General features: G+C 32.4%; 1 protein-coding gene across 2 annotated transcripts in view; it reads right to left on the reverse strand.

Annotated features, from left to right (window-relative positions):
- Nucleotides 1-273: 273 nt before the first annotated feature.
- Nucleotides 274-18606, reverse strand: part of LOC140063325 (uncharacterized) — a 50724-nt gene continuing 32391 nt past the window's right edge. For both annotated transcript variants that reach the window (XM_072109819.1, XM_072109818.1), the window contains exons 25-56: nt 17900-18013; nt 17448-17561; nt 16877-16990; nt 16641-16754; nt 16148-16261; nt 15841-15954; nt 15512-15625; nt 14996-15109; nt 14441-14554; nt 13573-13800; nt 13166-13279; nt 12728-12841; nt 12304-12417; nt 11855-11968; nt 11261-11602; nt 10955-11068; nt 9901-10014; nt 9419-9532; nt 8814-9047; nt 8589-8708; nt 8292-8405; nt 7518-7877; nt 7222-7344; nt 6949-7062; nt 6690-6800; nt 6140-6259; nt 5370-5483; nt 4991-5218; nt 4719-4832; nt 3897-4047; nt 3059-3202; nt 274-2624 (exon numbers count right to left, since the gene is read on the reverse strand). In XM_072109819.1, the coding sequence (XP_071965920.1) occupies nt 2540-2624; nt 3059-3202; nt 3897-4047; nt 4719-4832; nt 4991-5218; nt 5370-5483; nt 6140-6259; nt 6690-6800; nt 6949-7062; nt 7222-7344; nt 7518-7877; nt 8292-8405; nt 8589-8708; nt 8814-9047; nt 9419-9532; nt 9901-10014; nt 10955-11068; nt 11261-11602; nt 11855-11968; nt 12304-12417; nt 12728-12841; nt 13166-13279; nt 13573-13800; nt 14441-14554; nt 14996-15109; nt 15512-15625; nt 15841-15954; nt 16148-16261; nt 16641-16754; nt 16877-16990; nt 17448-17561; nt 17900-18013 (4526 nt within the window). In that variant the 3' untranslated portion in view covers nt 274-2539. The remainder of the gene's footprint in view (nt 2625-3058; nt 3203-3896; nt 4048-4718; nt 4833-4990; nt 5219-5369; nt 5484-6139; nt 6260-6689; nt 6801-6948; nt 7063-7221; nt 7345-7517; nt 7878-8291; nt 8406-8588; nt 8709-8813; nt 9048-9418; nt 9533-9900; nt 10015-10954; nt 11069-11260; nt 11603-11854; nt 11969-12303; nt 12418-12727; nt 12842-13165; nt 13280-13572; nt 13801-14440; nt 14555-14995; nt 15110-15511; nt 15626-15840; nt 15955-16147; nt 16262-16640; nt 16755-16876; nt 16991-17447; nt 17562-17899; nt 18014-18606) is intronic.

The raw sequence follows: 18606 nt of genomic DNA on the forward strand, positions 1-18606 counted from the left end.
GACACAGTTTTTATACTTTCAATTTACATCGCATAAATAAGTTAATAAAATAATTTTTTTTAAATCTATTTTGTAGTAAGTAAAACAAACGAATTACAAAAATATTTAAATATAGTCATGTATAAGAAACTATTAAATGATTGCAAGCTAAACATGAATCTAATGAAAGAACCGTGAAGGAATTAAATAAACGAGCATTATGATTGGTTTATTCCATGTGTACGCATATCTAAATTTAAATGTAAACTAACAAGCATTATAATTGGTTTATTCCATTTGTAAATTTTAATTTAAACAAACGAGCATTATGATTGGTTTATTCCATGTGTACGCATATGTAAATTTAAATGTAAACTAACAAGCATTATAATTGGTTTATTCCATTTGTAAATTTTAATTTACACAAACGAGCATTATGATTGGTTTATTCCATTTGTACACATTTGTAAATTTAAATGTAAACTAACAATCATTATAATTGGTTTATTCCATTTGTAAATTTTAATTTACACAAACGAGCATTATGATTGGTTTATTCCATTTGTACACATTTGTAAATTTAAATGTAAACTAACAATCATTATAATTGGTTTATTCATTTGTAAATTTTAATTTAAAAAAACGAGCATTATGATTGGGTTATTCCATTTGTACACATTTGTAAATTTAAATGTAAACTAACAAGCATTATAATTGGTTTATTCCATTTGAAAATTTTAATTTAAACAAACGAGCATTATGATTGGTTTATTCCATTTGTACACATTTGTAAATTTAAATGTAAACTAACAAGCATTATAATTGGTTTATTCCATTTGTAAATTTTAATTTAAAAAAACGAGCATTATGATTGGCTTATTCCATTTGTACACATTTGTAAATTTAAATGTAAACTAACAAGCATTATAATTGGTTTATTCCATTTGTAAATTTTAATTTAAACAAACGAGCATTATGATTGGCTTATTCCATTTGTACACATTTGTAAATTTAAATGTAAACTAACAATCATTATAATTGGTTTATCATTTGTAAATTTTAATTTAAACAAACGAGCATTATGATTGGTTTATTCCATTTGTACACATTTGTAAATTTAAATGTAAACTAACAATCATTATAATTGGTTTATCATTTGTAAATTTTAATTTAAACAAACGAGCATTATGATTGGTTTATTCCATTTGTACACATTTGTAAATTTAAATGTAAACTAACAAGCATTATAATTGGTTTATTCATTTGTAAATTTTAATTTAAACAAACGAGCATTATGATTGGTTTATTCCATTTGTACACATTTGTAAATTTAAATGTAAACTAACAAGCATTATAATTGGTTTATTCCATTTGAACATTTTAATTTAAACAAACGAGCATTATGATTGGTTTATTCCATTTGTACACATTTGTAAATTTAAATGTAAACTAAAAAGCATTATAATTGGTTTATTCCATTTGAAAAATTTTATTTAAACAAACGAGCATTATGATTGGCTTATTCCATTTGTACACATTTGTAAATTTAAATGTAAACTAACAATCATTATAATTGGTTTATCATTTGTAAATTTTAATTTAAACAAACGAGCATTATGATTGGTTTATTCCATTTGTACACATTTGTAAATTTAAATGTAAACTAACAAGCATTATAATTGGTTTATTCATTTGTAAATTTTAATTTAAACAAACGAGCATTATGATTGGTTTATTCCATTTGTACACATTTGTAAATTTAAATGTAAACTAACAAGCATTATAATTGGTTTATTCCATTTGAAAATTAAACAAACAAGCATTATGATTGGTTGGTTCAATCTGTAAATTTAAATGTTTTTGATGTAATGTATTGTATGTGTGTTCAATCATATTTTAAGAAAAAATATAGGTTTAGAAGAAAAAAAGATAGTTTAGATCATTGATCATTCTTGACAATTTAGACAGTACTGTATTTATTTAAAGAGTATTACTATCTTGTCTCAATTATGATTATGATAACTATTGTACATTTTGGTTTTCTTTTAGGAGGTAACGTATATGAAATAAATAAAAACAAATAAAACTGTTTTACTTTTACCATTATCATATTCTATGCAACAAACATGCATAAAAAATGAAAAAGTGAGAAAGACGTCAATTATTTCTGAATATTATATTACTATATTAATGTACAAAATGAGGAATAGCCCTCTCAAGGTGATAAAGAGTTTAAGACAACTAAATCATAAGTACATACTAAGTCACGCTTTGGTAATTTAAGTAGTTGGCAGACAACCAATCTTAAGTGAGATTAACATCGCAAATAAAATTGACCTTACCTACATTGCAAAAGGTTAAATAATTTACATAGCCTCATATTATCATATCAATCCCCCTAATGAGAAATACTGCATTGAACATTTAAAACTTACAACCTTATCTTACATAAAAAATAATAATCTAAAAATATCTCACCCACAACGTATAAACAATATACAGCATATATTAAAATCTACATATGAAAATAGCATCCTAATTTAAAGTTATTTCATGTCGCTCACAAATGCGTCTTCTGTAAGGTGAAATCTTCTGTGCTCTGCGGCCATGGGTTCTCGTAACTATTAATCTCTGCTACAGCAGCCCTTTAAATAAATAAAAACAACGAATATAATGATATATAATACTTAAAAGACTTTATTAAACAAATTACATAATGTGAAAGCATGATGGAATAGTGGTATGATTCATGGATCGAGATTGTATCAGTGATCACTGTATATTACATTATTATATATCAGATTCATACAGCATATTTATTATATCAAGATCATATCAGTGGATATAGTTTAATTTATTAACATCATTTGTATTATATCATAAAATATACATAGAAATCATTCTCAGAGGCACAAATAAAACAAACAAAAACATTGCAAAGTAAAACTATCTTAAACAAAAATAAATCTAAAGTCATTATTCTCATGCATGTTCAGTGGCATTAACTGAAAGAAACCGCTGTGGCAGATGATGGCCCAGTAACGGGCTAAAGCCCCACCTGAGAATAATATTTTCTTACCTGCTTCCTCCTGCTGGAACAAAGCCATAAGCATTCTCATTGGCTGCACCTGATTCATCCATCACAGGAATTTGATCATCTAACTGACTATTCGGTAACCCATGGTTACGCTCTGATTTGGCCAGCTCTGCATCATACTTTGCACTAAAGAAAAGGAATCATAGTAATTAGTAAAATATGAAGATAATGACATTTCCAATGCATAAAAAAGAACTATTTTTCAAATAACCAAGCCTCTACTACTACCTCATCACCACTATTATAGCGTAGTACTGTATTGTGTAGTGTAGCACTGTATTGTGTAGTGTAGCACTGTATTGCATAGTGTAACACTGTAGTATAGCACTGTATTGTGTAGTGTAGCATTGTATTGTGTAGTGTAGCACTGTATTGTGTAGTGTAGCACTGTATTGTGTAGTGTAGCACTGTATTGTGTAGTGTAGCACTGTATTGTGTAGTGTAGCACTGTATTGCATAGTGTAGCACTGTATTGCATAGTGTAGCACTGTATTTGGTAGTGTAGCACTGTACTGTGTAGCACTGTATTGTATTGTGTAGTGTAGCACTGTATTGCATAGTGTAGCACTGTAATGTGTAGTGTAACACTGTAGTGTAGCACTGTAGTGTGTAGTGTAACACTGTAGTGTATAGTGTAGCACTGTACTGTGTAGTGTAGCACTGGAGTGTTTGTGTAGCACTGTATTGTAGCACTGTATTGCATAGTGTAGCACTGTATTGCATAGTGTAGCACTGTACTGTGTAGTGTAGCACTGTAGCATGTAGTGTAATTATATACCTATGAGCTCCCTGTTAAATTTGTATAAATCTAACTACTTACTGTTGAGGTCTGTTTTTGCAAAATACCACCAATACGAGGAATAGAATGAAAACGCCTAGGATAGAAATGCACATTATCCACCATGGATCTAATCCAATCTCAGAACCCATAAAAGTATGAACCTCAGCTGCATTATTCTGATCTTGAACAACTGAAATGACAAAGATAATGTATAATTAAGTCAATGCTGGTGCAAAGTAGCATGTCGTGTAGCAATGTAGTATATAGTGTAGCACTGTAGTACATTGTGTAGCACTGTAGTGTGTAGTGTAGCACTGTAGTATATAGTGTAGCACTGTAATATATAGTGTAGCACTAGAGCATATAGTATAGCACTGTAGTGTGTAGTCTACCACTGTAGTGTATCACTATATTATACAGTGTAGCACTGTAGTGTGTAGTGTAGCACTGTAGTGTGTAGTGTAGCACTGTAGTGTGTAGTGTAGCACTGTAATGTGTAGTGTAGCACTGTAATGTGTAGTGTAGCACTGTAGAGTGTAGTGTAGAACTGTAGAGTGTAGTGTAGCACTGTAGAGTGTAGAACTGTAGAGTGTAGTGTAGCACTGTAGAGTGTAGTGTAGCACTGTAGTATATAATGTAGCACTGTAGTAAATAGTGTAGCACTGTAGCATATAGTGTAGCACTGTAGTGTGTAGTGTATCACTGTAGTGTCTAGTTTAGCATGGTATTGTGCAGTGTAGTATGTTAAAGTGTAGTGTAGAAGTGTAGTGTGAAGTGTATGTGGTATGTAGAAGTGTAGCACTGTAGGATGTAGTGTAGCACTGTAGAACGTAGTGTAGCACCATCATTTTGAATACTTACTCATTTGGCAGTTGACTCCATAGTAGTTATCAAAGCATTTACATGTATAAGCATTTGGTCCATTTGTGCATGTTCCTCCATTTTGACAAGGGTTGCCCTCGCATTCATTAATATCTACATATGAAAATAATAGGATAATTACTTTATGTTTGATTACAGCTGCCACTCAATATATTTCTATTCAACAGATTGGGACCTTTCTTGCCCAAAAGAGTGTAATCGATCGATATTAACGATTATCAACCAATGTAAGAGAAAACAAAACTACTCACCAACAGAGCATTTCGGTCCACTCCAGCCACTTTCACACTCGCATACGGCACCATTAACCAAATCTACGCAGATGCCGTGAACCGAGCATGTATCGTTTAGGCAATCATTGATATTAGTTTCACAGAAGATGCCTTCATACCCAACAGGACACGCACAGTTGTATCCATTAGTGTCCAACGTACATTCAGCTTCGTTCTGACAAGGGTCATCTGTACATGATGTTGATACTAAAAAAAAGCAAGAATAAAATGCATGTAGCGTAAATTCAGAGTATTATGTCAGCCATCATGTTAAAGGTGTATTGCTCAATTAAATTATTCTACCATTGGGCAAGATTTTGAAAAGCAGGAGAGATACAATTATTATGTTATTACTTACCAATTACTTCACAGTATAAACCAATATGTGTATCAGGACAGTCACACGTGAATACATCACCATTGCTTACACAATTGCCATTATTTTTACAAGGTTCAGATATGCACACATCAGCTGTGGAACAAAAAGATGATGATAAAATATTTTTCTGGATTCCAAATCATAGTGTATTAAATTTGTAAATGAAATCAAGCCACTGTTTAGTCTAGTATCAATATTAGCAAAAAGATAAATATTTTGGCACTTCATGTATAATACTTGAGACCAACATCAACATCCCGACATTTGGACTAACATAAAAAAAGACTACTGTTACCAATATACGTTTTTCCGGAATTTTAACTTTGGGTTTATATATATTTATATATATTTAAATCCAAAGGCAAATTACTGAAAAAACTGTCAATGCTGTGGGTATCAGTGGCTGGATCTCAATGGAGATACAAAAATAAAAAGCGAAAAGCTAAATCAAAACGATAAAGTAAACAGCCAGAAAAGTTAGCAGAGCTTTCGGGCAACACTAGCCCTTCATCAGTGCAAGTGAAGGAATTTGGATAACGTCATAGTATAAAGCTGGCAAGTGCTGCCTGGGTGGACAGGAATAAAAGAAATATAACAAAGGGAGCCAGGGTGGAGTCTGGATAAAAGTGGAAAACAAAGAAGGTAGCTTGGTAGAGATATAAACAATTTTGGAATGAGACTAAAAAACAGCTTAAATGGTGGTTAATATTGAAACTTAAAACAAATTCCAGGAACAGATTTTAACCTACCAACTTCACAGTATTCACCAGTGTAACCGGAAGGACAATCACAGAAGTAATCGTCCAAGTAATATGTACATGTTCCTCTATTCTGACATTGGTTCAGTATGCAACTCTCTTCTTCTGGACCTAAAACATAAATAATGCAAAAATCAGATCTACAAATGTAGTCACATGTAGTTACACCTTGTGCAAATGAAGCTCTGATTTCTGTTGCAATGGACCCCATTGGAAATAAATTGACTTGTCGATTTTATTTCCCTTGCATCCATTCATTCGGTTTTATTGAATTTTAATATTCCAATTGTTTGTATTTTTTCTTTGTTATGTACTTTAAATGTATTGTTGAATGTATGCTAAATGAATAAATCAATTATGTGACCCCACTCGATACCAGGATTTTTTTTCTCTTCCTTTTCTGGTTGTGTACTGTTTTCCTTAATCACTTTTTTAAATAGCATACTTATAAATATCTTTAATCTGTATAAAAACGAATACATTTCAATTTCTTTATTATTTAATATCAATCAAATACAAATATAGTATATATAAAAAATACCTGTTTCACATCGAGTTCCACTGAAATTGTCATTGCATATGCACATATAGTGATTGAATAAATTATTGCAAACTCCATTCACACACGGGTTACTCGAACACTCGTCCAAATCTGAAAAAAAAAAGGGTTTTATTTATAGGTCAGAAAACTTCTGTGAAGAACAAAGCTAATAAACATTTTATCTATCACAATAAGAAAACGTTCTGATAAGTATATATAATTCTAAATAGGTGTATGTCATCCATATAGTTGGTTTTACCTTCTACACAATTTGTTCCACTCCATCCATCCAGACAGTTGCACTGATATGCTCCACCAACGTTTAAACACTCTGCTCCATTTTGACAGGGATTGCTTGCACACTTATTCTCATCTGTGAAATTAATTCATTGGAAGTTAATAAAGTTAGTAAACAAATAACAAATATGTTTTATCATCTGTAGTGGTTAAAATGATTGCAATTTAGTAATGTGTTGCTGGTCTGATGGGTACTTAGGGTCACACTGGTCAAAGGTCATTGTAAAAATCTCACCTGTAGGCGTTTGGCAGTTGGTCCCCTGCCATAGCGAAGTACATGCACAAATATAAGTTGTAGAGCCTTGATTGACACAGGTTCCTCCATTCCAGCATGGATTGCTCATGCACGCATTCACTTCTAAATAAAATATAAAATAAATACAATATACAATACAGCACCTCTCTCATTGATAATGAAATAATCTCTTTAATAATTTCTTTAGAGGATGAATGGCATTACAGATATATACTATATAAAACCATACAAGTTTTAGCGGTTAGTTACATAATAATATATAATAGTTTGTATACCTTGGTAGCCTTCATTCCTTAGTTCAAGAGAAAAGCCTCTTTCCGTTTTTTCACCATCAGTCACAAAACGCATCCATATTTGATTGGACAACAGTAACATGTTCCCCGGTATACTTCCTCCGCTGGCAGACAATTGTAGTGAACCCACGTCATCAACGTTCGTACCGGTGCCAATCTCAAGAACGTCGTATCGACTCTCTGTGATGAAGTCTTTAAACTGAACCTCTATTGTCCGACCAGGAAAACCGTTGATAAACCAACGACAATTGGCTCCGTTATTGTAGTTGGATGGATAATTCGGAGAGTGGATTTCAATCTTTCCTTCTGCAGGTATTGTGAAATTTAAACGGCACCCAGTCACTAAAAAATAATATACAATATTCTGTTTAGCAAAACATACATTACTATGTCCATACATTAAGATGCATATGCTTTCATAACTTAGATATAATATGAGACATGAGAAATACATTCAATCTGCAATTCATGGATTTTTTGGTTTTTAATTTAATTTAATTTTTTTATTTGACCAAAAACAAAAAACAGGTCAGGAAAAACAAAAGCGACCTAGATCCTGTCTACACTATCAAACTAAGTGTGATGTGCCCAAATATGGTAGTGATATGCTTAAATATGGTAGTGATATGACATCATCATGTCCATGTATTTTGTTACATAAAGTTTGATAGTGTAGACAGAGCTTAACAGCACTAAGCAAACTGCTGAGGACTGAATAGTTAGATGGAGGTAGAGAAGTACAACAATAATACTCACCTAAGTTACAGAGGTCACCTCCCCAGCCTCGAGGGCAGATACAAGTAAAGCTGTTTACAGCATCGATGCAAATTCCTCCATTCAGACACGGATTGCTTTCACATTCATTTATTTCTTTAAATGACACATAGTTACAAATTAATATTCAATAAGGGCATTATTGGAAAATTAGTGCTCTACTACATCACTTGGAATAATAATCAAGGTTTATATATTTCAAGTGTTCTTGCAGTTAAAAAAAAAATATGAATAATAAGAAGGTTAATTAGAAAAATATGATAATAATAAATGTATTACCTCTTTCACAATGAACACCTTCCCAGCCAGGCTGGCAGTTGCAACGATAACCATGCGAATCAAAGCGATTGAAACAGACTCCTGCATTTAAGCAAGGATTGCTGGCGCACTCATCAATATCTATAAATAAAAATATAATTATGATGATATCAATGTTGTCAAATTATTCTAAAGTTTTGTCAATGACTCCTCATGTTATTATCAATACAAGTTCAATGAACTCACCAATTTGGCAGTTAACTCCTGTATAGCCCTGTTGACAGATACAGGCGTAACTATCAATTCCATCATTACAAATTCCTCCATTGATACAAGGTGAACTTTGACATTCGTCAATGTTTGTTTCACATGTAAAGCCATCCCATCCTGCAGTACATGTACAAGTGAATTCTGGGCCGTTGTTTACGCATGTTCCTCCATTTTTACACAAATCAGGTCCATTCATGCATGGACTTTGCTCTATAAAAAAGAATATAAATTCATGAATATTTATCTCTATAGAAAATGTCTGACATTAGGCTAAACTAATGCAATCAATAACGAATCTTAAATAAGTGCCACAGTTAGAATTGAGAGAAATTCTAACATTAAGATATACTAATGACGTGTCTTTAGGCAGGTTTTGTCTTGAATGCATTGGTACTATTCAGTCATTGGTCAGGAGTGTGCAGAAGAAAATATTTTGCTGAATTCTTTCAATTAATTCATTCAATTATTCAATCATTACGTTTATATAATAAAGTGATAGTTCCCTGCAACTATCCCCATCACTTCCAACACCCATACCCACCTCAAATATATACTTTCTGCTTTCTGAAAGAAAAACATACCTATTTCACAATTGATCCCTGCATAACCATCAGGACAAGTACATGTATAAAAACCAACAAAGTCATTGCATATTCCACCATTTAAACATGGATTGCTATCACATTCATCCACATCTGAGAAAAAAGATTTATTTATTCATTTAAATAGCAGAAAATAATAATCTTATACATTATCAGTAATAAAAAAATTGGATATCACATACTAATTTTTTTTTTTTTTAATATATAAAACACTGTACATTGGCTTGCCTTGGGCAAGTAGAGGGCCCAAAATTTCTCCATTTCTAGTAAGCTAAGGAGCAATAAATTCACAATTATATTTTTGGATAATTACTGAAAGATAGGAAAAAAAAAAAAGCTTTTCTGATTTTGGTCAAGTTTAGGGTTTATTATCGGTTGAATAATTATACCACATTTGAGACTAAGTTTCATTCACACGAGTATGTTTAATTGAAAAAACTTTTTGATTTTGATTTTCCTACCAAATTGACAGTTGACGCCTGTGTAAGCCAGAGGACAGGTACATACATACTGATTTACAAGATCATCACAAACACCTCCATTCCTACATGGTGAACTTGAGCATTCATTTATATCTAGAAATTGAAAAAAATCACTTTAAATTATGTGTGTAAGCAATATAACAAAAAGGTAAAAAATATATAGGGGCGCATAAGTTGAGCACTAGACTTCTGATTATAGGATAAGGAGTTTTATTCCAACGCTCATCACATTACTGGAGTCCACTATAGCTCTGTCTACACTATCAAGTTAGACAAAAAAATGTGTGATGTGCCCAAATATGGTAGTGATATGATCATGTCCATATATGGGTACATCACATTTTTTTGTACATAAATTTAATGGTGTAGAGAGCTTTATATTTCCCTGTCTGCACCCAGGTGTTGAGGCGCAAAAATACAACTGTGCTGATTACTAGCTGCGACATTATAGTATGTCTTCCATACGTGTTTGATCCAAATATGACTGGGGTAATAATTTGAAGTACTTAGTGGCTTTGAGCATTAGCGCTATATAAGAACGATGTATTATTATTATATTACATCAAATTGATATGCCTTTACAGTATTATTATTATATTACATCAAATTGATATGCCTTTACAGTATTATTATTATATTACATCAAATTGATATGCCTTTACAGTATTATTATTATATTACATCAAATTGATATGCCTTTACAGTATTATTATTATATTACATCAAATTGATATGCCTTTACAGTATTATTATTATATTACATCAAATTGATATGCCTTTACAGTATTATTATTATATTACATCAAATTGATATGCCTTTACAGTATTATTATTATATTACATCAAATTGATATGCCTTTACAGTATTATTATTATATTACATCAAATTGATATGCCTTTACAGTATTATTATTATATTACATCAAATTGATATGCCTTTACAGTATTATTATTATATTACATCAAATTGATATGCCTTTACAGTATTATTATTATCATAATTATGATATTTAAAATAATTGCCTAAATTTACCTTGGCCGCAAACGATGCCAGTGTAGCCTAATGGACAAATACATTCAAACGTGTTGCGTCCATCGTTACAAACTCCTCCATTCAAACATGGTTGGCTATTACATTCATTTACATCTGAAAAAGTAATAAATATTTAATTTGATATTATTAATTTTTAGCATCATTATTTTATCATTATTATTAATTATTCTTAAATGTTATATACACTTGTAACAAATATATCCTACATAAACATGGTAAACATTTTCAGTGTTCAAAATATCATTTTTGTAATGTAATAAATATTCACTCATTATTTCAACATACCTCCATCGCAGTTGTAGCCTTCCCATCCAGATGGACAGTCACATGTGTAGTGACTGGCTAAATTATTACACTGACCACCATTTTTACATGGACTACTACTGCACTCATTGACGTCCAGCTCACAGTTATACCCTTCCCAACCAGGTTGGCAATTGCATGTGAAACGGTTCAGTTCATTGAAGCAGGTTGCTCCATTTTGGCAGGGGTCACTTTGACACTCGTCTATATCACTTTCGCAGAAATCGCCTGTAAAACCCAACTCACAGACGCATGTGAACTTTTGTCGTCCGTCTATGCATGTTGCGCCATTTTGACATGGGTCACTACCACATTCATTCACATCTAGATTTAACATATAATATTTTCTTGTTAAATATGTTATAAACATGATAAAAATCAGAAGATTTCACTATTTTATTTGATAAACATCACAGGTACAGAATACATTTTAAACCACCTTGAAATTCAATCAATTAATTTGAAGTGATAAAGATGAGGAAATCTGTGAAAATGAGAAAAAGCTTATACCTATTCTGGCAAAGCTATCCTATTATATTATAGGGGTAATTAAATCATGTTTATTACTGGACTCACCTGTTTCACAGTTTTGGCCATCCCATCCAGGTACACAAAAACATGTGTATTGATTTTGACCATCATAACAAGTACCACCATTTAAACATGGGTTGCTTGAACATTCATTTATATCTGAAAACAAATATCATATTATAATAATTAATGGTGTCTGAAATCCAAACTTTTCATGATTAAAGCTCTGTCTACACTATCAAACTTTATGTGACAACAACATATATGGACATGATGATGTTGATGATGTCACTCACTCACTGGTCACTTTTTTTTGTCAAACTAGTTTGATAGTGTAGACAGAGTTTTAGGCTCATGCCTATGTATATTTGTTTGTTATAAAATTGTTGCTATTGCACGCATCCATACACATGAGGTATCAAAATGGTGGCAATTAGTGTACTTGTTTCTATATATTTAAAGCAGGTCATTCATGTACACATATTTCAACTTACTTGTGTTGCAGTCAAAACCAGTCCAACCAGGAGCACAATCACAAGTAAATTCATTAATTCCATCAATGCAAGTTGCTGAACTGGAACATGGGCTACTCAAACATTCATTCACATCTGAAAACAATATATACAAATTAGAAACAAACTAGAAGTAAACATATGATTATGAGAATGTTAAAAAAAATACTGAGAGTAATCAGCCTAATATGACAATGTCATCCCATGGTTTGTTGATTTAAATCAAAGAGTAATCATAGCTAAAATAAGGTGATTCAACAGGGACCACAGAATCAGATATGAGAATTTGAATTACTTCTTCAATAAGAAAACAGTGTACAAAAGATGATTCCTGACAATCACACTGGCCAAGTGATATGGTTAATACCTATCTTCTTCTGCATCTTTATAAACAAAGGGTACATACCATCATTGCAGTTAATTCCTGAGAATCCTAGTAAACATGTACAACTATACATGTTGTTTCCATCAATACAGGTTCCTCCATTTTGACACGGAGAGCTGTCACATTCATTAATATCTGAAACAAACAAAAAGCAATATCAAATGATGTGATTTAACATCCTAGGCTCGTTTCTAACCTCTCTAATTCTATCTATATTCTAATAGGCTGGCCCAAACTGTGTGGTTTTACTATCTAAACCTCTGTTTACACTACCAATCTATGTGATGTGCCCAAATATGGTAGTGATATACCAAACATGGTAGTGATATGACATCATTATGTCCATATATGGGAATAGGAATTTCTGATAAACTGACCTATGCATATTTTGTCATCGCTAATTTTATCCTAGGCTGTCACAAACCAAAAGTGAAATACTATCTATTAATCTATTCTTACTTATTTCACAGTGTGTTCCTTGCCATCCTTGTGCACATGTACAGATGTAGCTGTTGATTAGGTCAATACAGGTTGCTCCATTCAAACATGGGTTACTTGCACACTCATTGTTATCTGAAAATCAAATATAAACAATAAATATACAACACATTACATATTGATACATTATCAGAATTAGTACACAATCCGACATTGTTTGTTATCCTATGAATGCATTATCTACCTGAATAAACTAACATATACCATTATTTCTAAAATAAACACTCAAACGAAAAATGGAACAGTCCAGATGAACTCCCAACAAGACACTTGTTACTAAACACTAAAGTTAGGATCTCATTAATTAACATTAATATACTTTTACTGAAGCAACTGAAGTAGATAAAAAACAAACAAAAACAACATACTTTGTTGACAGTTTGTGCCTGAGTAGCCATCTGGACATGAGCATGTGTATCGGTTCACTTCGTTTGAGCAAACGCCACCATATAAGCACGGGTTGCTAGTGCACTCATTGATGTCCAAGCTACACGTTGGTCCTGTGAATCCCAATGAGCATGTGCAGATGTAGCTATTTTGGTTGTTGCTGCATGTAGCACCATTTACGCATGGGTTACTTGAACACTCATTTATATCTGCAATTAAAATAGGTTATAATATACAATTTTTGTATAAGTTATGATTGTTATTATGATGATAGTCATTTTGATCAGGAATTTAGGAATGACACTGATGATTATGACATTGATAACGATTATGAACAGTATAATAGAGAGGTTTCGTAATGCTGCGAATACGAAACAGATACGTCACGCACATGTTTTCATAAGCCATTGAAGATCGGATTCGCATAGCAAAGAAATATTGAGGGCACCGTCCAAAATATGACTGCGGTAAATTTGAATGAAGCGCAGGTACGTGTTGCTTGGCTGCCTAGGCCTAGCATAACATTAAAGCGAGTAAGGACTCAAAAAACGCCTATTTATAAAAATTGGCATTTTAGTAAATTACTTTCAATAAATCTATAATTATATTACAATCAGGAATCATTCCTGATTCAATGCAAAATGAGCAAAATAGATAAAAAACTATACTCGTTTTGTCGTTACGAATATGACTAGTGATATTCGTCAACATGAATACACTTTTCGAATATGAAATGGGAATGAGCTCAAAATTTTCACAAATGTGTGACGTATCTGTTTTCGTTATCATATTCAGAAGGTTGCAAAACCTATTGTTGATTCAATATGAACAGTGATAATGATTACCAACCTTCATCACACATGTCTCCTTGCCATCCAGATACGCAGGAACAAACAAATTCATTGATCAGATCTGTACAGGCTCCACCATTCTGACATGGAGAACTACCACATTCATTAATTTCTGCAAAAGATAATGAAAATGTTGAGAATATAACATTCGGTGTGCCATCAATATTTTTTCCCTCATTATTTAGACATGCAGCCAAATATTGTCAAAAGAAAGAGTAACCAAGGAGGGGAAAATTTTACAGGACAAACACAAGATGCTCTACACAAACAAAGTCTTGAAATTAAACAAGTCTTTGGGGACTGAACATCCTGATATCAGACAGAATTTGAACTCATGACTCTGGGGATGGTAGGCTAGCATTTAAATTACGAAACTACCACTCCACTATTATTTTAATAGCACCTTCAGCAGTAGTGATATGCCCAAATATGGTAGTGATATGCTCAAATATGGTAGTGATATGATTAAATATGGTAGTGATACGGCATCATCATGTTCATATATAGTCACAAAGTTTGATAGTGCAGACAGAGCTTTAGAAGTTTAACTTACGGAGTTGACAAGTATCACCAGCCCATCCTGGTAGACATGCACAGGTATAGAAGTTGATGTTATTAGTACATGTTCCACCATTCAAGCAAGGTTGGGATGCACATTCATTTATATCTGAAATAAAAGAATAAAAAAAATTGAACGATTAGTTATCGTGACTCCTGTTTGTCAATACAAACCACAATGAAGGAATATTTGTTTCTAATATAACAAAATTTATAGTTGATGATAGGCAAATTTTAATGTTGGTAAGGGGGTTGCCCTACTCTGACGTAATTTTTACTTTATACTATGTACATTGAGAATACTTGTGAATAAATTCGCAAGTAATTCTCAGGTGGGACTCGAACACATGACCTCCAGATCACTAGTCTGCTGTTATTACCTCTAAACCACTGAGCTTGCGCCGATGGTTAGGGGTTAGATTCTAGCTCAAGTAAGCAATGGGTACTGCACCAACAGGATTTTAATTTCGTTGTGTTGTTGCTAAATTGTATTTACAATAACTTGACTTACCCACTTCACAGTTAATACCAGTGTAACCTGGGTTACATTGACAATCATACCGGTTCTGCAGATTATTACAAATACCTCCATTTTGACATGGAGAACTTGAACATTCATTGGAATCTAGTAAAAAGACCAATATGCAAATTAATAATAATAATAATAATAATAATAATATTTATACAGCGCACATATCCACAAAAGTGAGTGTACCTGATTCAAAATTTAATTAATTTATACAGTTGTAGATTTTGACTATTTAATATGTAAATTAGTAGAATGCGTGTTGCAATTTAACACGTGTTGCATACTCATTATGCAAATTAATGTAAACATACCTGTTTCACAGTTCAATCCTATCCATCCAGGTGCACAATTACATATATAGAGATTTTGATTGTTAACACACATGCCGCTATTCTGACATGGATTGCTAGAACATTCATTGAAATCTGACAAAAGAAAAGAGAATATTCATTAAAAACAATTCTGTAATATACACAATTTTTAAACTAAATAATCATAATTGAAGGGGTGACAAAATACATAACAACAGTAACAATAACAGCAATTTTATTGCAAATATAAAGGAAAAAAAAAACTACTGGCTTATTTTAATTTAAAGACACACATAAAACACTCTACCTGTTTGACATTGTGAACCAGTCCATCCTGGGAAACATGTACATTGGTAGAAATTTAACCAATCTGTACACGTTGCTCCATTTTGACATGGGTTACTTAAGCATTCATTAATATCTATAAGATTCCGAAAAACAAACAAAATATAATTAATTATCAAAGGGCAATTAATAAAGTACTTACTTCTAAATAATTGACCCACTGCTTATAAGGAAACAAATTATTATATTTTAACATAACGGAAATTTTGAATACAAAATGGCATTTTAAATACATAGTGTTATTCAATTTTATATTCTATAAGTATTACATAACTACTCCCATGTTTATTTAATTCTATCAAGAAGTCTAATCTCTCACTATATTCAGTGTTCCACATGGATATTGATTGTCGCTAGACTTCTTATGTATTAGTCACAACTGTCAAGGACCATAAAATCCATAAAAGAAAGGGAGACATGTCCTGTGTTTGAAAAAGCTATATATATATTCTTACCAGATGCACATTGAGGACCTGTATAGCCAGGAGCACATTGGCACTGGTAACTGTTAATCAAGTTTAGACAAGTGGCACCGTTCAAACATGGACTGTTTGCGCATTCATTGACATCTGAAACAAACAATAGATATGTATTGATGACTAATATTGACATTTAAAAGTAAGTAATTTAAGAAGTAAATTATATTTCTTAAGGCTTGATTCTGTGAAAGAACATACAAACATATACTCACCAATTTGGCAATTTGTTCCTGTGTAACCCGGACGACATACACACAGATAGCTATTGATACCTTCAAAACAAGTTGCTTCATTCTGGCATGGCATACTTGCACACTCAATTGCATCTTGAGAAAATAACAAATATATATAAATAAATATATAATATAAAGCTTTGTCTACACTATCAAACTAGTTTGACCAAAAAAGTGTGATGTGCACAAATATGGTACTGATATGCCAAAATATGGTAGTGATATAACATCATTATGTCCATATATGGGCACATGACATTTTTTGTCACATAAAGTTTGATAGTGTAGACAGAGCTTTATAGTATCATTTTAGAAGCAAAGAAAATAAACAAGAAAGTATTCAGGGCATGTGTCTTAGCATATAATATAATATTTATGTATGTATATGTAAATCCTTGATTGATTTCCGTGGCAACTCTTGGATACATTATGTGTACAGAATCCAGAATGAGATGTTTAATCCTTCCACTGAATGCCAACGGAATGGGGGTCAGTGTGAACGCAGCATAAACAAGTTGTCCCTTATTGCATATTTTATATATCTACCCACCTATGTTACAGAGTGTGCCTGTCCAACCAGAAGCACAGGTACAGAAAAAGATGTCAATTCCTTGAGTACATGTAGCACCATTAAAACATGGATTGCTAGAGCATTCATTGATATCTGAAATACGCAAATAATGAATAATCATGAGTTAAACGATTGACTGCTCTATTTGACGAGGTGGAGGAAACGAACAAATACAAAACATTCATTATCTGTTTTATAACACAAGCAAGCAAGTTATTAGTAGCTTTTATATTTAAATTTATATGATCATTGTAGAAAAGAGACAACCAAAATTATATTTTAAATATACAGTATAAATTTACACATCACAAATTTCCTCTTCTTTATTGTTTAAAAATAAATATTTTCAGAGATCCTGCACAAGTGCCACTATTTTCATAATAAGAAACAGACAAAAAGTAATTTAACAAGATAATTTGAATATTTGTTACCATTGTCGCATAGAATTCCTGTCCATCCAGGTGCACAATTACAGGTGTAACTATTAGTTTGATCAGTACATGTTGCACCATTCAAGCATGGAGAACTTGCACATTCATTGTTGGCTAGACAAAATAAAAGAATAGGTTTATCAATTTTGATTAAATATTACAATAAACTTAACTAAAATATTATAAATTATTTTTTGGACTATTCCACTATTTTTTAGGGTATTCATCATAGTAAGCTTTATTGGTTCATCTGGGTCAATTACTACTGTCTAGGTCGTGTTCACAGACGGTTCTCAAATACGGTATGATCTCTATTAAAAGGACACCTTTGACACCCAGAATAAGAGTAATTCAGACACTAAAGGCCAACTCAGACAGCGTCGTACGACGAGGCCCGACGGGACGTCTTGTCTGGACTTGACTCGTCCGTGCTGTCTGAGTTGAATCCAGACGAGACGGGTCGTCGTGAGGTAGCGTCGGGGGTAGTTTTAGGTCGTTGTGAGCATATTAAACATGTTTAATTTTCACCCGACGGGACGACTCGTTTGTTGGGTATTGACCAATCACAGGTGTGCGTACGCGTTGCATGGTTTGTTGCGTCATCTTGAATTCAACCAATCAGAAGCGCAGGCAATATAGTCGCGTCAGGGGTTGTCGGGCTGTCTGAGTTGAGCCGTCGCGGAGCGTTGGCACGATTATCTGTCGGT

The sequence above is a fragment of the Antedon mediterranea genome, chromosome 1 (assembly GCF_964355755.1).
Source record: "Antedon mediterranea chromosome 1, ecAntMedi1.1, whole genome shotgun sequence".
Classification (NCBI taxonomy): Eukaryota; Metazoa; Echinodermata; class Crinoidea; order Comatulida; family Antedonidae; genus Antedon; species Antedon mediterranea.